The sequence below is a fragment of the Pristiophorus japonicus genome, chromosome 19 (assembly GCF_044704955.1).
Source record: "Pristiophorus japonicus isolate sPriJap1 chromosome 19, sPriJap1.hap1, whole genome shotgun sequence".
Taxonomy (NCBI): domain Eukaryota; kingdom Metazoa; phylum Chordata; class Chondrichthyes; family Pristiophoridae; genus Pristiophorus; species Pristiophorus japonicus.
The window spans coordinates 82,117,472-82,141,188 of NC_091995.1; the positions used below are offsets into that span (position 1 = coordinate 82,117,472).

General features: G+C 46.8%; 1 protein-coding gene across 2 annotated transcripts in view; it reads right to left on the bottom strand.

The window, feature by feature from the left end:
* Positions 1–23,717, bottom strand: part of LOC139229996 (cytokine receptor common subunit beta-like) — a 62,595-nt gene that overhangs the window by 30,357 nt on the left and 8,521 nt on the right. Inside the window, exons 1-5 of one of the 2 annotated variants that reach the window (XM_070861706.1) lie at positions 21,324–21,538; positions 9,769–9,912; positions 5,955–6,102; positions 3,808–3,974; positions 2,530–2,687 (exon numbers count right to left, since the gene is read on the bottom strand). In XM_070861706.1, coding sequence (XP_070717807.1) covers positions 2,530–2,687; positions 3,808–3,974; positions 5,955–6,102; positions 9,769–9,844 — 549 coding nt within the window. In that variant the 5' untranslated portion in view covers positions 9,845–9,912; positions 21,324–21,538. Of the gene's footprint in view, positions 1–2,529; positions 2,688–3,807; positions 3,975–5,954; positions 6,103–9,768; positions 9,913–21,323; positions 21,539–23,717 lie in introns of those variants that run through there. The other variant, XM_070861707.1, reaches the window with a different exon arrangement.

The window sequence follows — 23,717 nt, forward strand, 5'->3', positions numbered from 1 at the left end:
ATTTCTGCACAAGTTCATGCTCGTAATTTGTTTGTTAAAAGGAATTTCAAACCAACACAGTTAACAGGTCCTGACCTCCTTCATGGTTCCAATGAAGCCCAACAGAAGCTCGAGAAACAGCACCTCGGGGTTGAAATTCGTTTTTTAATGCCGCTCGATCTCGCCGGAGAGGGGCAGCAAACGGGCGGCTACGGTGCTTACCGTTGGCAGCGAGCGGGTTCCCGGTCTGTTGTCGAAATCTCGACCTCCGAAAAGAATGACTCCGACACTTACAGCTCCGATAGAAGTTTCCCTTTTAATTTACTTGCTCGCAAGGGGTAGGTTTCACTCAGTCAAGGGCTAAATGAACACCTCCGCAATGGTACAGCTTCACAAGATATTTATACAGTAAAACCCAAGTTCTGGCCTCTCCCTGTGTATTGCTCTGTCTCACAGTCAGTGAATACAGATAAAGAGTTAATTACTATATCCTGGTCCTGACATGGTGTCGAGATATTTCCTTTTGTCAGGGTTATCAGAAAGCCAAACGGCCATTACTCCATGAGTCATAGGTAATGGGCTATCACCTGTCTTGTATTGTGTCAGGATTATCCAATTTCCTGGTCAGTTTACCTGTTTGCTTCAAATGGATAAGGTAAAGGAAAGAGATAATGGCTAGAAGATAAGGGTGGGGTGACATGGAACTCCTGTAGTGTAGACAATAGGAGAGCACCATGGGGGGTTACTTGTCTCAGCATGACTTGTCTCCTAGCTGTCTGATAACCATCAGCCATCTAACAGCAGGTTTGGCTGTTTATGCAAGCTGGCTGCTAAAATGCAGAAAGTTCTGGAAGGGCCAGGACTCCATCTTAATCAAAAGGCACACAAATACCGTATGGTATCAGCTTAGATAAAAATACATTTCCACACTGTCGGGAAATTGAGTTGGATGGTGGGGGGGGGGCGGCGCCAAGACGTACCGCTGGGCACTCAGCCGCCACCCACGTGGTGAGGTCATCGAGCATGCAATGCCCCCTTGCTGCCGCAGCTCCGAAATTAGGTGAGGGCGGTGGCCTTACCGGCAGGGGTCCGTACAGCCTGGGAAAGGTGGTGGGACATCGGGGATCCCGGGCCGGGAGTGTCCAGGAATGAAAGTTAGTGGTTATGATTATTTTTATTTAGCATTCAGGTATTAATGATGACCAGTGCGGGTGTGGGTGAGGGAGTTCCCGAAACGTTTTTTTTCTTAAATCGCACGCCGGCAGGCGACCATCAGGAAATTCGGTCGGCCTCCTGAACTGCCGCTCCGTTGGCGCCTGAGGATGAGTGTGCGACGCCACTTTTAGCGCTGCTCTCTCATCTTTGGGCGGCAAAACCGAATTTTTGCACAGTTTGAGGTGGCACCGACCGTCTGGCGTCAAACTCAGCACTCAGCCGGCGTCACCGCCTCAGAATCGGCGGGACCCCCCTCATCTTTCGATTGGGCACTTTACAGTGCTCCCCTCTGCCTCCTTTTTTATTCCAGGCAGCATCTTGTGGTTACAATTCTGCTGTTGCCATTTACACCTCCTCTAGACCCAACGCTCGTTTCTTTACCTGTCCCATTACCACCCATTCTTGCTTTGCCTTCAGCTCTGGTTGCATTACAGAGAGGCAGCCTCATCTAAATGCTTTTGTTGCACCTCCACAACCCGTTTTGCGGTCACTGCCTTTTTACGCCGATCAACTCCTGTTTCTAGGCCCAACAATAAGGGGTAACTGGTGCATCGGGTGTTCATAGAATGACGTAGAATTCACAGCACAGAAACAGGCCATTCGGCCCAACCGGCTGTGCCGGTGTTTACGCTCCACTCGAGCCTCCTCCCGCCCTACTTCATCTCACCCCATCAACATATCCTTCTACTCCTTTCTCCCGCATGTCTGCATCTCATCATCCCCTTAAATGCTATTTGCCTCAACCACTTCCTGTGGTAGCAAGTTCCACATTCTCACCACTCTCTGGGTAAAGAAGTTTCTTCTGAATTCCCTATAGGATTTATTAGTGACTATCTTATATTTATGTCCCTTAATTTTGGACTCTTCCATGTCTATGTCTACCCTATCGAACCCCTTCATAATTTTAAAGGCCTCTATTGTGTCACTCCTCAGCCTTCTCTTTTCTGGAGAAAAGAACCCCAGCCTGTTCAGTCTTTGCTGATTGTTGTACCCTCTCAGCTCTGATAAGGCTAGACATGCATATGAGGGAGAAGGGAATAGACGACTTTGCTGATAGATTTAGATGAGGAAAATGGGAGGAGGCTCGAGTGGACTGGACTGGTTGGGCCGAATGGCCTGTTTCTGTGCTGCATGTCCTGTGTAATTGCCCTTGTGAATCTTTTTTCGCACCTTCTCCATCGTCATTCAATCAAAATCATCATTGTATTATTGCCCTCACAGTGTAGATGCTGCCTCATCCGGACATGTGAAGATACTCCCACCCTCCACATTCCCTCGATCTGTGGCAATTTTGCTCATTCACAACGTTTTAAGGACAACGTAGCTAGGCTGTACCTCCCACGACTCCCAGGATCGTCTGTAGTTAATTTCATACTGCAACTTTCCAAAGAGCATATTGGACGAGTCGTTCGTATAAATTGTCTGCCATGTTAGTAGGTAGTCCCCTTTCTCCGTGACAGCCACACTCAGGTTGAGCGGAGGCTGAGGCTTAACTGAAAATGGAAGGGCCAAACAAGAAAGTAGGTTATCCACGTGTGATGGAAGGGCAAGGCTTGCCACTCATTTCCGAAGATGTCGAGGTTTAATAGACCAAGGAGTCCATTGGGGCTCATCCATCCAGGAAAATGACAAACTTAAAGCTTCAATTCTCCGCCCCCCCCCCCCCCCCCCTCCCACTCTGACCTTTCTGTTCTTGGCCTCCTATAATGTTCCAATGAAGCTCAACGTAAGCTCGTGGGACATCACCTCATCTTTCAATTAGGCACTTTACAGCCTTCCGGACTCAACATCGAGTTCAACAATTCCAGACCATAACTTCTGCCTCCATTGTTTCGGATGGCAGCTGGTGATGATTCTGCCATTCCCATTTACACCCATCTTTTGTTCCTTTACTTGCCCCAGTACCATCACCTTTCGCCTCGCATCATCATCCCTTTTGTCATTTAATCTCTCCTGCCCTCCACCCTTTCGCAGACCTTTAGTTCCATGCCTTTGTTACCTCTAGACTTGACTACTACAACCAATGCACTCCTGGCTGGCCTCCCACATTCTACCCTACATAAACTAAAGGTGATCCAAAACTCAGCTGCCCGTGTCCTAACTCGCACCAAGTCCCACTCACCCATCACCCCTGTGCTCGCTGACCTACATTGGCTCCTGGTTAAGCAACACATCAATTTCAAAACTCTTATCCTTATTTTCAATTCCCTCCATGGCCTCGCCCCTCCTCGAGCCCCACAACCCCTCCCGCGCCCCTCCCACCCGCCGCCCCGAGATGTCTAGCTTCCTCTAATTCTGCCCTCTTGAGCATCCCAGATTATAATCGCTCAATCATTGGTGATCGTGCCTTCTGTTGCCTAGGCCCTAAGTTTTGGAACTTCCTGCCTAAACCTCTCTGTCTCTCTACCTCTCTTTCCTCCTTCAAGACGCTGCTTAAAGCTACCACTTTGACCAAGAACCTGCCCTCATTTCTCCTGATGTGGCTAGGTGTGAAATATCTTGTCTCACAACACTCCTGTGAACTGCCTTGGGACATTTTGCTATGTTTCACTACGCTAAAAGCAGAAGGAGGGATTTAAACTTGTAGCTTCAAGATTTTCCAAACTAACTTACTAGTTTCCAAAAGTCTGAAGGATTTGGTCAGGATGAGAGGTCGCTCCGGTTTAAACACATAACTATATTTATATGAGACGGCATAATTGCCATCCTTTATGGTGCAACCCCAATTAATATCAGGGCTTGATGTATTCGTTAATCTTCTCAAGTTGCATTTCTGCTCACTGCAAGGATAAAGTAGAAAACATAAAAATAAGACGTTTTCATTTCAATAGTTCTTCCCTATAGATGACGACTGCTGATAATAGCACGGTGTGATTGTGCCACATTCCCTGTGCACTAGTTTTATTTATTGTACAGGTTGAACCTCCCTTACCCAGCACCCTCGGGACCTGGCCTGTTTTGGATAAGGGATTTTGCCGGACGAGGAGAGGTCACGTTAAATTGGATGGTACAGGTATTGAGCAAGGGGATATCGGGGCCAGCTGGCTTGGGGCTGGGAGTGCGGCAGAGAGATCATGGTGGGAGGGAATGGTGGATCGTGGGGTCAGGCCAGTGATTGCAGGAGTCGGCAGCGAGGAAGGATTTCAATTTGTTCAATTTGTTCATGGCAGAGTTCTGCACATGCGGCACCCGGTGGCCGGGAATGGTGCCGGACGAGGGGCGTTGCCGGATAAGGAAGTCCCAGATAAGTGAGGTTCAATCTGTACGGGCTTGCTTGCAATATGCACCCCTTCCTGTGATGTCTGCTTTACGACATCATAAACACACAGACTACAAGATGGCTCTTAACACAGGATCTAGCCACATGATGCTTTCATTGTATTTGCAGCAATGGCTGCAAAACCACAGTAGTCCACTAGGCGGAAGGAGCAGACCACAAGGTGGATCTATATTACACTTCTCAGGTTAGAGAGTTCCTCCCAGTTACTGGACATTAACTCGCAGCTGATGACACAGTGGGACTGAGCGACGCAGGCAAGGAGGTCCTCTTGCCCACGAAGTGGGCTGTTTTCTGGGAACATCCACACAAAACCACATTTCTCTTTTGAAAAGGGTACGGCGTGAATAGCTTGATGGACGAATGCTTCTTGTGCCGTGGGGCTGAGCCACGCAAGCCGCAGACCTGATTCACAGTCTGATTTTGCTGATCGCGGCCAGCGTGGCGATGGGTTGTTTACACTTGCCGATCTTTACCTTCTAATTCACGCCCTCTCACTTTTCCTCTCTGGTTTCCTGGGATCATACACACCATCCGTAAATGAAATGAGAATGCAAGGTGGCCTGTTCTTGGGAGTCGACCATCACCACTGTGATTTGAACACTGAATGAGTGATCTTGCATTTATATAGCGCCTTTCATAATCTCAGGGTGTCCCAAAGCGCTTTACAGCCAATTAAGTACTTTTGGAGTGTAGTTACTGTTGTAATGTAGGAAACACAGCAGCCAATTTGCGCACAGCAAGCTCCCACAAACAGCAATGTGATAATGACCAGATAATCTGTTTTTAATGATGTTGGTTGAGGGATAAATATTGGCCAGGACACCGGGGATAACTCCCCTGCTCTTCTTCGAAATAGTACCATGGGAAATTGTACGTCCACCTGGGAGGACAGGCGGAGCCTAGGTTTCATAGAATCATACAAATTTACGGCACAGAAAGAGGCCAGTTGGCCCATCGTGTCTGTGTCGGCCGAAAAAGAGCTATCCAGCCCAATCCCACTTTCCAGCTCTTGGTCCTTGGCCTTGTAGGTTGCAGCACTTCAAGTGCACATCTAAGTACTTTTTAAATGCTATGAAGGTTTCTGCCTCTACCACCCTTTCAGGCAGTGAGCTCCACCCTCTGGGTGGAAAAACCTTCTCTTCAACTCCCTTCTAAGCCTTCTACCAATTACTTTAAAAATCTATGCCCCCTGGTTATTGACCTCTATGCTTAGGTAAGATAAGCGCTAAGGGCTTAACGTCCCATCCGAAAGATGGCACCTCCGACAGTCCGGCACACCCACTGGAGTTCCAGTCTAGGTTTTTGTGCTCAAGTCTCTGGGGCAGGGCCTGGACCCACGACCATTGGACTTAGAGGCAAGGGTACTGCCCAGTGAGCCCAATGTGGAATGATATACCTGCAGGAGTCAGCAACTTAATAACAAAAAGCTAAAAGGATAAATATTAATTTATCTTGTAAAAAAGAATCTTGCTTTTTTAACCTATATTTCGATATAGAAGATAGGGTTTCTTTCTTGTAATATAGTTCCATCGGAATATAACGTCTTGCCACCGAGTTTTCAGCCCATTGGCAGTCTATCTTGGTGATGTAGTCGGTGGTACATTGCAAGCTGCTGGCAATATCGGACGCTAAAGTCAAAAAAGAAAATCGTGTATCAGAAACAAGCAATAAACAATACCTTTGAGCCGCATTCATGTCTAAGTAAAAGTCTCAAAAAGAAAGACTTGCATTTCTATAGTGCAAAGGGAATGGAGTATAAAAGCAGGGAAGTTTTGCTGCAGCTATACAGGGTTTTGGTGAGGCCACACCTGGAATACTGCGTGCAGTTTTGGTCTCCATATTTACGAAAGGATAACTTGCTTTGGAGGCAGTTCAGAGAAGGTTCACCAGGTTGATTCCGGAGATGACGGAGTTGACTTATGAGGAAAGATTAAGTAGGTTGGGCCTCTACTCATTGAAATTCAGAAGAATGAGAGGTGATCTTATCGTAACATATAAGATTATGAGGGGGGCTCGACAAGGTGGATGCAGAGAGGATGTTTCCACTGAGGGAAGAGACTAGAACTAGAGGGCATAATCTTAGAATATTTAAAACTAAGATGAGAAATTTCTTCTCTCAGAGGGTTGCAAATCTGTGGAATTCGCTGCCTCAGAGAGCTGTGGAAGCTGGGACATTGAATAAATTTAAGACAGAAATAGATAATTTCTTAAACGATAAGGGGTTATGGGGAGCGGGCGGGGAAGTGAAGCTGAGTCTATGATCAGATCAGCCATGATTTTATTGAATGGCAGAGCAGACTCGAGGGGCAGTATGGCCTACTCCTGTTTCTATTTCTTATGTTCTTAAAGCACTTTACAGCCAATGAAGTGCAGACGCTGTGGTAATATAGGAAATGCGGCAGCCAATTTGCGCACTGCAAGCTCCCACAAGCAGCAATGTGATAATGACCAGATCATCTCAGTTAGTGATGTTGGTTGAGGGATAAATATTGCCCCAGGACACCGGGGATAGTGGCCATGGGATCTTTCACGCCTGTCCCAAAAGGCAGACAGGGCCACGGTTCAACACCTCATCTGAGAGGCTTCCTCACTACTGCACTGAAGTGTCTCTGGCGTGAGACTTGAAGCCACAGCCTCTGACTCAGGTGAGAGTGCGACTACTGACCCACAGCCAACACTTAATGCACAATAAGTATAACATTTAATACAGGTATAATGTTCAAAATCTGGAATCCTCAGGACTGAGTCCATTCTGGTTTGGGGTTTTTTCCGGATTTCAGACAAGAAAATCAAGTCTGAAATCCGGAATCCTTGACCGAATCCCTGTCGGGTTTTGAGCGGCAATATCAAAAATCCAGCAAAAAACAAAATCCAGCACGGATTTCAGTCACGGATTCTGGATTTCAGACTTGATTTTCTTGTCTGAAATCCGGAATCCTTGACTAAATCCGTGCTGGATTTGGAGTTTTGCCTCAAAAATGTCCGATTTTTGGGCAATTCCAGTTTTCAGAGTTCCGGATTCGGGACGTTGTACCTGTAATACGCTTTCCAAACAGGGAGATATATTTTTGCATGACTACAGGATGGTAAAGAGGCATTATTAACTTTTAAGATGACTCCCTTTCCAACAACAACTTGTATTTATATAGCAACTCAAACATAGAAAATCCTCCCACCGTGCTTCACACAAACGTAATGATAAAAATGGGCGCTGAATCAAAGAAGGAGTTTTAAGGAGGCGGCTGACCAAAAGATTGGTCAAAGAGTTTTAAAGGAGGCGGGGGAGGTGAAGAGCCAGGGGAGTTTAGGGAGGGAATTCTTGAGGGTGGGGCCTAGATTGGTGAAGGGGCTGCCACAGAAGATGGGATGAAGGGAGGAGGTACGCACAAGAGGCCAGAGGCAGAGGAATGGAGAGTTATGGAGGATTATGTTAGGGCTGGAGGAGGTTACAGAGATAGGAAAAGGCCAAGCCATGAAGGACTTTAAATATAGGATCATAGAATAGTACAGCACCGAAGAGCCCATTCGGCCCATCGAGTCTGTGCCGGCTCTTTTGAAGAGCAATCCAGTCAGTCCCACCACCGTCCCCCGCCCCTCCTGCTCTTTCCCCATATCCCTGCAATTTGTTTTCCTTCAAGTATTTATTCAATTCTCTTTTGAAGGCTACAATTGAATCGGTATCCACCACCCTATCAGGCAGTGCATTCCAAATCCTAACCACTCGTGTAAAGAAGTTTCTCCTCATGTCGTCTCTGGTTCTTCGGGCCAAACACCGTAAATCTGAGCCCTCTCATCATCGATCCTTTGGCCATTGGAAACAGTTTCTCTTTATTTACTCCATCTAAATCCTTCACGATTTTGAACACCTCTATCAAATCTCTTCTCAGCCTTCTCTGCTCTATGGAGAACAACCCCAGCTTCTCCACTCCATCCACATAAACTAATCCCTCATCCCAGGAACCATTCTAGTTACAAATCTGTTCTGTACCCTCTCCAAAGCCTTCATGCCCTTTTTATGGTTTCTGGTGAAGGTTGAAGACGATGGCTTTGGTCTTACAAACGTCTAACTGGAGGAAATTATGACACATCCAAGACTGGAATTAGACAAGCAGCCTGACAAACGCAGAGGCATTTACATCGCACAAAATTATTAATGTCCTTCCTATGAAGTAATTATCAATCTTATTTTTTTTAAATGGTGTATGCTGAAGAGAAGCGAATGAATTTGGTCATTCATCAAAATATGGTCAGTCAGTGCTGGACAAGAGGAACATTTACCAAATGCAGATCAGATTAAGGTGAAGATTCCTCTGCACTGCTCCATCTCATAGTCTCCACCACAGGCCTCACTCCACCAGCCTGACATTTCCATTTCCGATTGCTTTTATGTAGCCTTTCAAAGGCACGAGTGCTCAGCTCGTGCCAGTGTTGAAGGTTTGTGTGTTGTGTAGTCATGGCCGTACACAGTTAGGTTGACTCTGCCCAACTCAACTGGGAACCATTAACATCCCCATGGAGGAGTTTCATCTCATCGATATGAGCCACCTTCAGATGAGGTGTGGTGTTATTCTCCGTAGCTCTGTATTAGCTTCCTAGCTGGAAAATAGAAGGACTGAGGGGCGGGGTGACCTGATAGAGGTCTTTAAGATTATGAAAGGGTTTGATAAAATGCATGTAGGGAAGATGTTTCCACTTGTGGGGGAGAGCAATACTAGGCCATAAATATAAGATAGTCACTAATAAATCCAATTGGGAATTCAGGAGAAACCCAGAGAGTGATGAGAATGTGGAACTCGCTACCATAAAGAGTAGCTGAGTCGAAAAGCATGGATATGCTTAACGTGAAGCTAGTTAAGTACTTGAGGGTAAAGGGATAAGTATATGAGGGGAAAGTACATGAGGAGTCAAGGGTTATGGGGAGCGGGCGGGGAAGTGGAGTTGAGGCCAAGATCAGATCAGCCAGGATCTTATTGGATGGTGGAGCAGACTCGAGGGGCCAAATGGCCGACTCCTGCTATTTCTTATGTTCTAAAAAGGAAAAGAAAGTGATGCTGATTGGGGTGAGCTGAAGAGGGGTGGGAGGAGGCTCGAGTGGAGCATAAACACCGGCACAGACCAGTTGGGCCGAATGGCCTGTTTCTGTGCTGTATGTTCGATGTAATTCGATGAAAGGTGGCGCCATAACCATGATTGACAGGACACTATGGCATACATAGTGCATAACATCCCTCCTCAAGCAATCTCAGCTCCAATTCACATGCAGGGGAAAAAGGTGCAGCTTTGAAATTGCTTACCCTCCTCAGCACAGTGGGCAGTGGTCAGGATCCAAGCGGATATCAGACACAAAAAGCTCCTTTCTCTTCCAAACATGTTGCAACTTCCTTTAAGCTTCTCTCCTCAAATCTTTTCGTGGTGGCATTCTCACATTCTCATTATCTCTAGTGACAAAAAAAACAGAAAAATGTCATCCATTTACAACTCCAGCGATCGGCGAGGTCTGAGACATTCTGTGTGACTGTGATCATGAAAGACTTGCATTTATATAGCGCCTTTCACGACTACAGGATGTTCCAGTGCGCTTCACAGCCAATGAAGTACTGTTGGAGTGTAGTCACTGTTGTAATGTAGGTAGCCAATTTACACACAGCAAGCTCCCACAAACAGCAATGTGATAATGGCCAGATAATCTGCTTTTAGTGACGTTGATTGAGGGATAAATATTGGCTCCAGCTCACCAAGGATAACTCTCCTGCTCTTCTTCGAAATAGGGCCATGGGATCTTTTGTATCCAACTGAGAAAGCAGACAGGGCCTCAGTTTAACATCTCATCCAAAAGACAGCACCTCTGACAGTGCAGCACTCCCATAGTACTGCACTGGGAGTGTCAGTCGAGCTTTTTGTTCCTGGCATGGGACTTGAACCCACAACCTTCTGACTCAGAGGCAAAGGTGCTCTCGACAATTTCTTTCATGGTGGGGTGTATAAGGGATAACCGGGTTTTGAGCATCCTTTTCATTAGTAGCTCTGCGGGTGGAACTCTGTGAGTGAGTGTGGTCGGGATCTATTGGCCAACGGGAGGCGTGATAAGCGGCTTTGTAGGGAACCCCCTTGGATTCTGAGCATCCCCTGTTTGATTATCTGCACTGCTCGTTCTGCCTGGTCGTTTGAGGCCGGCTTCAACGGTGCCTTTCTAACATGGTTAATTCCATTGCCTGCCATGAAGTCCTGGAATTCAGTGCTTGTGAAGCACAGGCCATTGTCGCTGACCAAGATGTCCGGTAGACCGTAGACTTTCTACCGTGGCAGAGGATGTGCTTGAATTTAAAATGGCACACTTAATCCATTTGGAGTAGGCGTCTACTACAACCAAAAACATTTTCCCCATGAAAGGACCTGCGTAGTCCACATGGATGCATGACCAAGGCTTGGCGAGCCATGGCCAGGGGCTAAGGGGGGCTTCCCTGGGAGCATTGCCCAGCTGGGCACACGTGTTGCACCTGCGAACACAAAGTTCCAGATTTGCGTCTATCCCTGGCCACCAAACGTGTGACCTGGCAATTGCCTTCATCGTGACAATAACCGGGTGCCCATTGTGGAGTTCTCTGATGAACACCTCTCTGTCCCTCTGGGGCATGACTACGCTGTTTCCCCACAGTAGGCAATCGGCCTGAATCGAGAGTTCATCCTTGTGCCTGTGAAATGGTTTAAATTTCTCAGGGCATGCCCTGTACGTGGCTGCCCAGTCCCCATTCAGGACACATTTCTTGACTAAAGACAATAGCGGGTCTCTATTTGTCCAGACTTTAATCTGACGGGCTGTCACGGGTGAGCCTTCGCTTTCGAAAGCTTCAACAGCCATGACCATCTCAGCAACATGCTCGGTAGCCCCCTCAGTGGTGGCTAGTGGGAGCCTGCTGAGTGCATCGGCGCAGTTTTCGGTGCCCGGTCTGTGCCGAATTGTGTAGTCATAGGCGGCTAACGTGAGTGCCCACCTCTGTATGCGGGCCGATGCGTTTGCATTTATGGCCTTGTTGTCGGCCAAAAGGGACGTTAGGGGTTTGTGATCTGTCTCCAGCTCAAATATCCTGCCAAACAGGTACTGGTGCATTTTCTTTACCGCATATACACATGCGAGCGCCTCCTTTTCTACCATCCCGTAACCCCTTTCTGCCTGGGACAGACTCCTGGAGGCATAAGCTACCGGCTGTAATTGACCCTTGGCATTGACATGCTGCAACACACACCCGACACCATAGGACGACGCATCGCACGTTAACACAAGTTTCTTACATGGGTCATAGAGCATTAACAGATTGTTGGAACATAACAAATTACGTGGTCTATTAAAAGCCCTTTCGTGGCTGTCCCCCCAGACCCATTCGCAATCTTTGCATAGGAGCATGTGTAGCGGCTCTAGCAGCATGCTCAATTTGGGAAGAAAGTTACCAAAATAGTTCAGGAGCCCCAGGAATGAACGCAGCTCCGCCGTGTTACGGGGTCTGGGTGCTCTCTGGATCGCTTCCATCTTGGATGCAGTAGGGCTGATCCCGTCTGCTGCTACCCTCATCCCCAGGAATTCTACTTCTGGAGCTAGGAAGACGCACTTTGCCTTTTTCAGTCGAAGACCTACCCGGTCCAGTCTGCGTAGCACCTCCTCCAGGTTGTGGAGGTGTTCTTCAGTATCGTAACCCGTAATGAGGATGTCGTCCTGAAAAACCACCGTCCCTGGAATCGACTTGAGGAGGCTTTCCATATTTCATTGGAAGATCGCGGCGGCCGAGCGAATCCCGAACAGACATCTGTTGTACTTAAACAACCCCTTGTGTGTCGTGATGGTGGTCAGCTTCTTTGACTCACTCGCCAGCTCCTGGGTCATGTAAGCTGAGGTCAGGTCCAATTTTGAAAAAAGTTTGCCACCGGATAGCGTCGCAAAGTGATCCTCTGCTCTCGATAGCGGGTACTGGTCTTGGAGTGACACCCGATTGATGGTGCCCTTGTAATCGCCACATATCCTGACCGACCCATCCGCCTTGAGCACCGGCACAATCGGGCTCGCCCAGTCACTGAATTCGACTGGCGAGATGATGCCTTCCCTCAACAGGCGGTCCAATTCGCCTTCTATCTTTTCCCGCATCACGCACGGCACCGCTCTGGCCTTGTGGTGTACTGGCCTAGCGTCCGGGTTTATGTGAATCACTACCTTGGCCCCCATGAAAGTGCCAATGCCGGGTTGAAATAATGAGTCAAATTTTTCCAGGATCTGTGAGCATGATACTCGCTCCACAGAGGAAATTGCATTGACATCGCTCCATTTCCAGTTCATGACAGCAAGCCAACTCCTCCCCAGTAGTGCAGGACCGTCCCCTAAGACAATCCAGAGTGGCCGTCTGTTCTCCGAATCTTTGTGGGTCACGACTAACATGGCGCAGCCTAACACCGGGATGATCTGCTTTGTGTAAGTCCGTAGCTGTGCGTCAATCGGCGATAATTTTGGCCTCCTGGCCTTGGACGCTCACAACTTTTCGAACTGTTTGATACACATCAGGGACTGGCTGGCCCCCGTGTCTAACTCCATTGATACTAGGATGCCATTGAGGAGCACTTTCCTCATTATCGGTGGCGTCCTGGTGTATGAACTGTATACGTGCTCCACATGAACTCGCTGAACTTCAGCTTCCAGCGATTTCCCCCAGAGTTAATTTCTGCAATTTCTGCAGGTATTTTGCTTACCTCTGCAAACTCCGGCTGAGTGTGTGCCTCCACGCCTCCAGCATGAGCTGCTGTTTGAAACAAAAGGTCCCTTGCCAGTCGATCGTCCCTGACTGCCCCTGTTATTGCCCTTGAGTGCACCATTAACAGGTGTTGATGGCCCCATTACTGGCCACATTGTCCCTTGCAATGGCGTGAATCGCCGTTCAGCTTGCCATTGTCTCTGTCGAACTCCCCCTCTGGGTTCGACTACATGTTGGGGCATGCCCGACTGTCCTTGTCTGCCTGGAGAACTGTGTGCTGCTTTAACAATGTTGAATCTCTGTCCCAACCATTCCTTAACACAGTACCTCTCGTCTGTTCTGCTAGTGGCCATGCTCGCGTGGTTTAAATCCCAGTTTCTTGTCGCCATTGATACGTCCTTACTATACAGTATAAATGCACACGAGGCCCATGCTTGAGAGAAGGTCAGTCTGTGACCTGTCCTTTATTCCTTAGCACTCAAGTGATGAAGGTAGGTGAAGCTTCCCCTTTTATATCTGAAGGTCCAGGTTAGGAGTGTCTCCCACAAGTTCACCACCTAGTGGTCATTGTTCGTACAGTGTACAACTTAGGTCAGGTTATACATGGGTTACAATGCTGGTTGAATACATGACACTACCCACTGTGCCACTGGCTGACACATGGCCCATTATCCCTTCTTGTCCTCTTTGCCGCCTTTGACATGGTCGACTGCACACCATCCTCCTCCAAGGCCTCTCCTCCGTTGTCCGGCCTCACTTGGCCCCACCCTTACCTGTCCGATCGCAGCTGGAGCATCTCTAGCAATGACACTTCTTCCTGTCCCTGTGCCTTTACCATTGGAATCTCCCAAGGAGCTGTCCTAGACCATAACATCCGCAGACAAGGGAGCGACTTCTCTATGTACGTGTGCTTTTGGGTTGGGGTGTGGTCTGTTTTTGAGTTCGGGGTGTTTGCGGCTGTGGTTATCATAAGATTTGCTTATGTGGTCGGAAGTGCGTGTATGTGAGAGAGTGTGGTTGTGTTTGGGATAAGGATGTGTGTGGGTCTATTTGGAGTAGGAGTGTTTGTGTATATTAAGGTATGAGCCTACTTCAGCTTACAGTAAGGCACGAGTGGAAGGTCCCTCAGGGCTTCTCCCGATGTAACCTTGGCGGAGATTCGACAGTAACCCGTTTACGCGCATGAACCGGCTTTTCTGCCGAACGGCCACCAAAGTTACAGCTGAGCACAGGAGAAGACCGAGCCTGCCTGTCTGCGAGCATGCTGGGAGGTTGTGTGCATGTGTGTGTGTTTGTGTCTGGGTGTGTGAGCACTGGATGTGTATATGCATATGTGCGTGTGTGTGTGTGCATGCGTGAACATGGGTGTGTGCACGCACTCACATGCGTTCATTGTACTTATGATACTGTGTGCGTGCTCATTGTATGCATGCAGAGTGGGCTCGAGTGGCTGAATGGCCTATTCCTGCTCCTATTTCTTATGTTCTTATGTTCATTTGCATTCGTGTTCTGGTGGACATACAGATAGCTATCCGTATATGAGTACGGGTAAAACTGGGATTCGCGGTAACAGCCATAAATAAAATGAACATGTTTGAAAAAGCTAAACAAATAATTGCAGTGACCTGCACATCTGTCATCACAAGAAGACCATATCAATGAAATGGAACTAATATATTGGCCTTGGAGGAAGTGCAGCGTAGGTTTACCAGAATGATACCCGGACTTCAAGGGTTAAGTTACGAGGAGAGATTACACAAATCAGGGTTGTATTCCCTGGAATTTAGAAGGTTAAGGGGTGATCTGATCGAAGTTTTCAGGATATTAAGGGGAACAGATAGGGTAGATAGAGAGAAACCATTTCTGCTGGTTGGGGAGTATAGGACGAGGGGGCATAGCCTAAAAATTAGAGCCAGATCTTTCAGGGGTGAAATTAGGAAACACTTCTACACACAAAGGGTGCTAGAAGTTTGGAACTCTCTTCCGCAAATGGCAATTGATGCTAGATCAATTGTTAATTTTAAATCGGAGATTGATAGCTTTTTGAAACTAAAGGTATTCAGGGATATGGACCATATGGAGTTAGGTCACAGATCAGCCATGATCTCATTGAATGGCGGAACAGGCTCGAGGGGCTGAATGGTCTCCTCCTGTTCCCATGTTCTAACTGCACTTTGTTTAAACTGGCAGTGACTATTCTTTCTGACAGCAGTTTAAGGCCCATGATTAGAGAGACGGCTATGTTGACAGGCAGGACCCTCGCAAATGCACAGAAGTAAAGTACTGATAAAAAGTTGGACATTTGCTGCGGTCTCGTTTGATGAATGTCTTTTAATCTCGCTGAAGCTAAGCTTCCTAGCTGTGGCTGCAGCGGACACAGTGACTGCAGAGATAGCAGATGACCATAGGGTTGTAATGTTTACCTCTTTGCTGCCTCGTTCCCAGCCTTATGAAAATGTTCAGATTAGACATAGGGACTGGGCAGACCATTCAGCCCCTCGAGCCTGTCCCACCATTAAGTTAGATTGTAAACAAAAAGAAAGAACTTGCACTTATATAGCGCTTTTCATGACCTCAGGATGTCCCAAAGCACTTTACAGCCAATGAACAGCTTTTGAAGCGTAGTCACTATTGTAATGTAGGAAATGGGGCAGCCAATTTGCGCACAGCAAGCTCCCACAAACAGCAATGTGATAATGACCGGATCATCTGTTTTAGTGATGTTGGTTGGATAAATATTGGCCCCAGAGCACTGGGGATAACTCCCCAGCTCTTCTTTGAAATAGTGCCATGGGATCTTTTCAGCAATTTTCTATCGTTCATTTAGCATCTTGTTGAATTATGATTATGTTGTTTCAAATCTAATGCATTTATTTTTGTTAAGCAGGAGTATTAGGGATTTGGAATTGAGGCGGGAAGATGGAGTTAATATCCATTTGATACGGTGGCATAGTGATTATGTTACCGGATTGATAATCCAAAGATCTAGACTAATGATCCAGGGACAGGAGTTCAAATATCACCACAGTCTTGCTATCTGTGACTCCAGACCCACAGCAATGCGATTGACTCTTAACTGCCCTTTGAAATGGCCTAGCAAGCCCCCCAAGTGTAACAAATCCTCTACAAAAACATATACTCCCTGTAGGAGTACCTTCACCTCACGGGCTGCAGCGGTTCAAGAAGGCGTCTCACCACCACTTTCTCAAGGGGCAATTAGGGACGGGCAATAAATTCCAGCCTTGCCAGCGATGCCCACATTCCGCGAACAAATAAAAAAAAAGATACAGACCAGCTTTGATCCCATTGAATGGCGGAAACAGCTGGAGTGGCTGAATGGCCTCCTCCTGTTCCCGTTCCTACAAGAGTCTTCACTCCATTTCTTTGTTGTTTCTCTGGCCCTTTCAAGTCATCCAACCAGTCGTTGAGGACTTACCGTCGGTCACATGGTTTGGGTTTTACTCTTTGTAACGTTTTAAGGGCAATTTGATGTCATTCAGAAGTTAAAGCCAGTTATTATGGGCGTTTGGGGAGTTTTTGTTCACTCGGTATTGACAACAAAGTGTTTCTGCTCTAGGATTGGGCTGGGGACATCCCCTGTCTCTCAATGTCTGTCTCTGGAGAGTAGCCTAGACCCACCCCTCTGAAGTCTGGGCCTCTCATCTTCTTCTTAAGGTACATTTAAGAACATGAGAACAGGAGGAGGTCATTCAGCCCCTCGAGCCTGTTTCACCATTCAATGAGACCATGGCTGATCTGCGACCTAACTCCATATACCCGCCTTTGGCCCATATCCTTTAATAACTTTGGTTAACAAAAATCTATCATCTCAAAGTTAAATTAACAATTGATCCTGAGCATCCATTGCCGTTTGCAGAAGAGAGTTCCAAATTTCTCCCACCCTTTGTGTATAGAAAAGCTTCCTATTTCACTCCTGAAAGCCCTGGCTCTAATGTTCAGACTATGCACCGCCCACTCCCCCTCAGTCCTCGACTCCCCAAGCAGCAGAAATAGATTTTGTTCTTTGTTCTTGTCTACACCTGACATTCAATTCAAATGCTTTCATGATCTGAAAGATTTTCAAATAACGTAGGTTACTGGCCTTCCTTTCTGTTAATATTAGCGAATGGGAATGGTAAAATGTCATTCATTTTGTGGCCACGGATCAGACCTGGGATCGGCCGGGAGGCGTGGAGAGGGAAGTTGCGATATCAGCGACTCCTGACGCAAGCGGGGTTAACTCGGCCCCCGAGCCAGTTGCTGCTAACTGGAATCGAGAGCAGTGCAAAGTTCGGCTATTCATAGCGCTGATAAACAAATGAGCTTAAATCAGACTTCCCTGTGCTTCACTGACCTTTTTAAATCCAAACCTCGATGGTTATGCAAATAAGTGTGTGCAAAGGTGAGTCACCAGGCAGTTCCACAGACTCCTGTCACGATCTCCCAGCATTCGGTGTATTCACCTGAGCAGGGCAAATAAACTTATCCTCAAAACAAACTCCCGACACAATGAGGTTGTTTGTGTTAGGATATTAATAATTATGACACGACTATCCGAAAAACCCAGTATTTGCTGTTTTCTGTTATTAATTATGTGCTTTCGTTCCGCAAATCCGAATACTTATTAAAGGTATTTTGGTCTGATTTGTGCTTCATTGGCATTTATTTTTGCCACATGGGGGTACGGTAGCATAGTTGTTATGGTACCGGACTAGTAATCCAGAAACATGGAGTAATCCAGAGACGTGAGTTCAAATCCCATCATGGAAGCTGGGAGAATTTAAATTCAGCTAATTAAATAAATCTGGAATTTTTAAAAAAAAGCTCATGGTGTCGTACAAAACCCATCTGGTTCACTAATGTTCCTTAGGGAAGGAAATCTGCCATCCTTACCCGGTCTGTCCTATAAGTGACTCCAGACCCACAGCAATGTGGTTAACTGCCATCTAAAAATGGCCACTCAGTTGTACCAAACCGTTGCAACAAAGTCAGCACTGTGGGAGCAAATTCACCACACGGACTGCAGCGGTTCAAGAAGGCGGCTCACCACAACCTTCTCAAGGGCAATTAGGGATGGCCAATAAATACCGGCCTCGCCGGTGACACCCACATCCCATGAACCAATAAAAAAGAAATTAGAAATACAAACATGGAAACAGGACATTCGGTCCAACCAGTCCGTGTTGGCGTTTATCCGTCACATGTGCAGATATTTCTAATCTCATTTAACCTGTTCCCAAATCCCTTCAAACCTTTTTCCTTCATCCAGCCTCTCCAATCTAATCTTCAATGTTGGTATAGTTTCCGCCTCAATCGCTAACCCTGGAAGTGACTTCCACAGGGTGAAGAGGTTTTTCCTTTCCTTTGTCCTGAAACCCCTAGGTTTAACCTTGTATCTGCGGCCCCTCATTCTTGTCCCTTCAACTGCTGCATACAGTCTGCATCTATCTACTCTGTCTCTATTCTTTCAGCATTTTAACAACTCTATTCTATCGTAATCAGCATTGTTCTGATGAAAAAGACCCAACTCTTGAAGTCTTTCTTTGTATTTTTCTTTCATCATATCAGGCAGCATCCTAGTGATTCTGCGTGCACCCTCTCTCAAGCCCCAATATTATCATTCCTATAGAGTGGAGCACAACACAACACACAATGCACTCGAACTGAGGTCTTATTGAGGCTTTCTGGAGACTCAGCATTACCTCTTGGCAGAGGGGTTACCAAATTTCAAACTATCAAAATATAAAGAAAAAGACTTGCATTTATACAACACCTTTCATGACCTCAGGACGTCCAAAAGCACTTTACAGCCAATGAAGTGCTTTTAAAGTGTAGTCACTCTTGTAATGTAGGAAACGTGGCCGTTAATTTACAGACAGGAACTCTCACAAACAGCAATCTGATAACAACCAGATAGACTGTTTTTGTTATGTCGATTGAGGGATAAATATCAGCCAGGACACTGGGGATAACTTCCCAGCTCTTCTTCAAAATAGTGCCGTGGGATCATTTACGTCCACCCAAGAGGGCAGACGGAGCCTTGGTTTCACGTCTCATCCGAAAGACGGCACCTCTGACAGTACGGTATTGCAAGTTTCAGCCTAGATTTTTGTGTTTAAGTCCCTGGAGTGTGATTTGAAGCCACGACCTTCTGACTCAGAGGCAAGGGTGTTACCCACTGAGCCACACCTAACACTGGGCAGGGCAGGTTGCTTGGGGCAGCATCACAATGGCATCTCAAAGACATCCCACGTCCCACAAAGGTGTTTGGAGGTCCCAAGGTGGATGTCAGACTTTCTCAATACTCTCACTCTCCCCCCTTAATCCTCCATCTTATCCCTTTGACTTTTATTTCTTGCCTCACCCTATTTCCGATGGTTCAGCCTTGCTGCTATCCTGTGGCATGGGTCTTTGTCCTTGTTCTGTCTAGGTTTGTCCCTGGTTCACAAGTCAGCTACTGGCGAGTTGGTGAGTTGAATTTGCCAACCCATAGTCCAGGCATTGATCGAGGGGGAGGGAGAATGCTTTTCTGTAATTCTTATGTGTTAGGGCCACTGGCTAGATTTACGATTATCATTCTTTCTATTAAATCTAAAATGAAAATCTTCCTGCTATAATATCACTAACATATAGCAAGCAGAGGAGATCTTGCCTCAGAGTCTTGCCCCCTGCCTCAGCTCATCCGCTGCTGAAGCCCTCTTCCACGCCTTTGTTACTTCTAGACTTGACTATTCCAATGCACTCCTGGCTAGCCTCCCACATTCTACCCTACGTAAACTAGAGGTAATACAAAACTCGGCTGCTCGTGTCCTAACTCGCATCAAGTCCCGCTCATCCATCACCCACTGTATTCGCCGACCTACATTGGCTCCTGGTTAAGCAACGTCTCGATTTCAAAATTCTCATTCTTATTTTCAAATCCCTCCATGGCCTCGCCCCTCCCTATCTCTGTAATCTCCTCCAGCCCCACATCCCCCCCGAGATGCCTGCGCTCCTCTAATTCTACCCTCTTGAGCATCCCTGATTATAATCGGTCAACCATCGGTGGCCGTGCCTTCAGTTGCCTGGGCCCCAAGCTCTGGAATTCCCTAAACCTTTCTGCTTCTCTACCTCTCTCCTCCTTCAAGACGCTCCTTAAAACCTACCTACTTGACCAAGCTTTAGGTCACCTGCGCTAATTTCTACTTATGAGGCTCGGTATGAAAGTTTTTAATCTCATAATACTCCTGTGAAGCGCCTTGGGATATTTCACTACATTAAAGGCGTTATATAAATACAAGTTGTTGTTGTTGTCATTGTACTCACGAGAGAACACAAATACAGAGGCATCAAACAATGAGGATTACATTGAATTATGTAGAACTTTACAGCACAGAAACAGGCTATTCCTTTCTCGTTCACGCGAATACTATTGATTCAGTATTACTGGAATAAAAGGCACGCAAGAAGATGCTATCAATGCTTAGATAGGGCTCTGGACTAGAACCCTTCGCAAGAATGGAGTGCATTAAAAGGCAGTCACTTAATTGAGATGGTCTACATTGACATCCCAAGGCTGATTACCTTTGTGAAGAGACTTCAAGGGTGATTCTCATTCCTGCGCGAGCAGTAGGAAAGCATGTTGACAAGGAATATGGGTTAGGGGCAGGGCTACAACACCACTCGCCCCAAACCCACAGTTCCTGCTCCACACTGGCCGTATGGGATCGTGGAATCACCTCACGTGTGTCAGTATCAGCTGTGGCTCAGTGGGTCGCACTCTCCCCTCTGAATCAGAAGGTTGTAGATTCAAGTCCCACTCCAGGCACACTAAAAAAATCTAGGCTGACGCTCCACAGGAGTGCTGCACTGTCCTTTTGGATAAGACGTTAAACTGAGGCCCCTTCTGCCCTCTCAGTGGATGTTAAAAATTCCCGCGGTACTATTTCGAAGAAAAGCAGGGGAGTTATCCCCGGTGTCCTGGCCAATATTTATCCCTCCATCAACGTAACAAAAACAGATTATCTTGTCATTATCACGTAGCTGTTTGAAAGGCGCTATATACATCCAAGTTATTCTTTAATCTTTTCTATCCATTTCTATTTCTAACGCAAAGATTAGGTTGCGGGTATTCTTACCATTCTGACGTGGTGCCGTTCTGACGATTGACTTAACACTGTGTGATGCAGGTACAGGATAACATTGACGTTATGAAGTAAGACTTGAGGTGCTTGGGATGTTGGAGCTGCAATCTCACTAGGATTTCTCAAAGTGAATGACTGCAATAAAATATATCGACACACGAAGGGAAATAATATTTCCTGGAAAGAGCAATTAATATTGATCTTTATACAACGCCCTTCTCCTCCTCACTAACACACCCTAAGCTCTGCCTTTTAAATAAATAGAGCTCGGCTGTCAGGGGGCGGAGCATCAATATCACAACACCACCGTCCCAGGAAACTAGCACTAATCCAGCACACACTCACTCCGTGACTATCACGGTTCTCTCTCAATCTCCTCTCTCGTGATTAACTGTTTCTACTACTGTGTGTGTGACCCGCAAAATCTTTTTGCCCCCTTCTGATCTCTGCTTTTGGTGTCAGTCGTGGCTCAGTGGGTAGCACTCTTGCATCTGAGTCAGAAGGTTGTGGGTTCAAGTCCCACTCCAGCGACTTCAGTACACAAATCTAGGCTGACATTCCCAGTGCAGTGCTGAGGGAGTGCTGCACTGTCAAAGATGCCGTCTTTTGGATGAGACGTTAAAACGAGGCCCCATCTGCTCTCTCAGGTGGATGTAAAAGATCCCATGGAACTTCGAAGAAGAGCAGGAGAGTTATCACCGGTGTCCTGGTCAATATTTATCCCTCAATGAACATCACAAAAACAGATTGTCTGGTCATTATTGCATTGTTGTTTGTGGGAACTTGCTTGTGCGCAAATTGGCTGCCAAGTTTCCTACATTACAACAGTGACGACACTTCAAAAGTACTTCATTGGCTGTAAAGAGCTTTGAGACATCCGGTGATCGTGAAAGGCGCTATATAAATGCAAGTCTTTTTATCGACTCATGTTGGAATACGGGAATCAATGGGTACTTCAGTACCTATCATACACTTCAGTACCCTTCTCAAGCCACTATCTTCCGTATGGGAGGAGGGCTCGAACGGAATATTCAACTGTGCAAGGCATCACGTCAAAAGTCTCTGCCTACCACACACTCATCCCCGCCCGAATATTTCCCTGGCCTTCACACATGGACGTTCCCCAACAATCATTGGACAGCAACCAAGAGCAGGAAGTGTGACCTTTTCTCCACAAGCCGAGGGACGCAGAGACTAACAGCGACAATCCTGCTACCACCATCGTGGTTGAGATCATCTCGCTTGCCACAGACCGCGGCTCAAAACCTGGGACCTTCTGGGCTGCAGGACTCCATTGCATCTCTAGCAGTGCAGTTCCCAACCTAACAATTGAGAATCCCCGTGTCGAGGCAGTTTTGGCTGTGGGTGAGAGACGGCAGAAACAGTCTAGCGGTAAGTCGCGAGTGAACTTCGGAAAGAGGGTGCCCCCAAACGGGCGTCAGCCCCCTTTACCTGTGCAAATCGGCAGTCTAACACCTGTTATAGCCGCAGGCGCTGGATGCCTACACGCAAGCCATTACCAATAATACGTCCTTACTATACAGTATAAATGCACACGAGGCCCATGCTTGAGAGAAGGTCAGTCTGTGACCTGTCCTTTATTCCATAGCACTCAAGTGATGGAAGTGGGTGGAGCTTCCCCTTTTATATCTAAAGGTCCAGGTTAGGAGTGTCTCCCACAAGTTCACCACCTAGTGGTCATTGTTCTCACGATGTACAACTTAGGTCAGATTATACATGGGTTACAATGCTGGTTGAATACATGACAACCAATATGGCGGGCAGAGCACTTCGGGTGTGAAATCTGCACATGTGCCATATTGACGCTTTAGCTCCCGTGCTGCGCGTGAGAAAATGGACACGTGCCACCAAATCTCAATGTCCGCAGTCAGAAGCACTGCATGTCAACAACAACCTGCATTTCTATAGCGTCTTTAAAGTCATAAAACGTCCCAAGGCGCTTTATAGGAATGTAAGTCAGCCAAGATTTGACACTGAGCCACATAAGGGGATATTAGGGCAGGTGACCAAAAGCTTGATCAAAGAAAATAAAAAGACTTGCATTTATATAGTATCTTTCACAACCACCGGACGTCTCAAAGCGCTTTACAGCCAATCAAGCACTTTAAAAGTGCAGTCACTGACGTATTTTGGGTAACGCAGCAGCCATCTTGTGCACAACAAGCTCTCACAAACAGCAAGGCGATAATGACCAGCTAATCTGTTTTTGTTATGTTGATTGAGGGTTAAATATTGGCCAGGGTACCGGGGATAACTCCCCTGCTCTTCTTTGAAATAGAAACATAGAAACATAGAAAATAGGTGCAGGAGCAGGCCATTCAGCCCTTCTAGCCTGCACCGCCATTCAATGAGTTCATGGCTGAACAT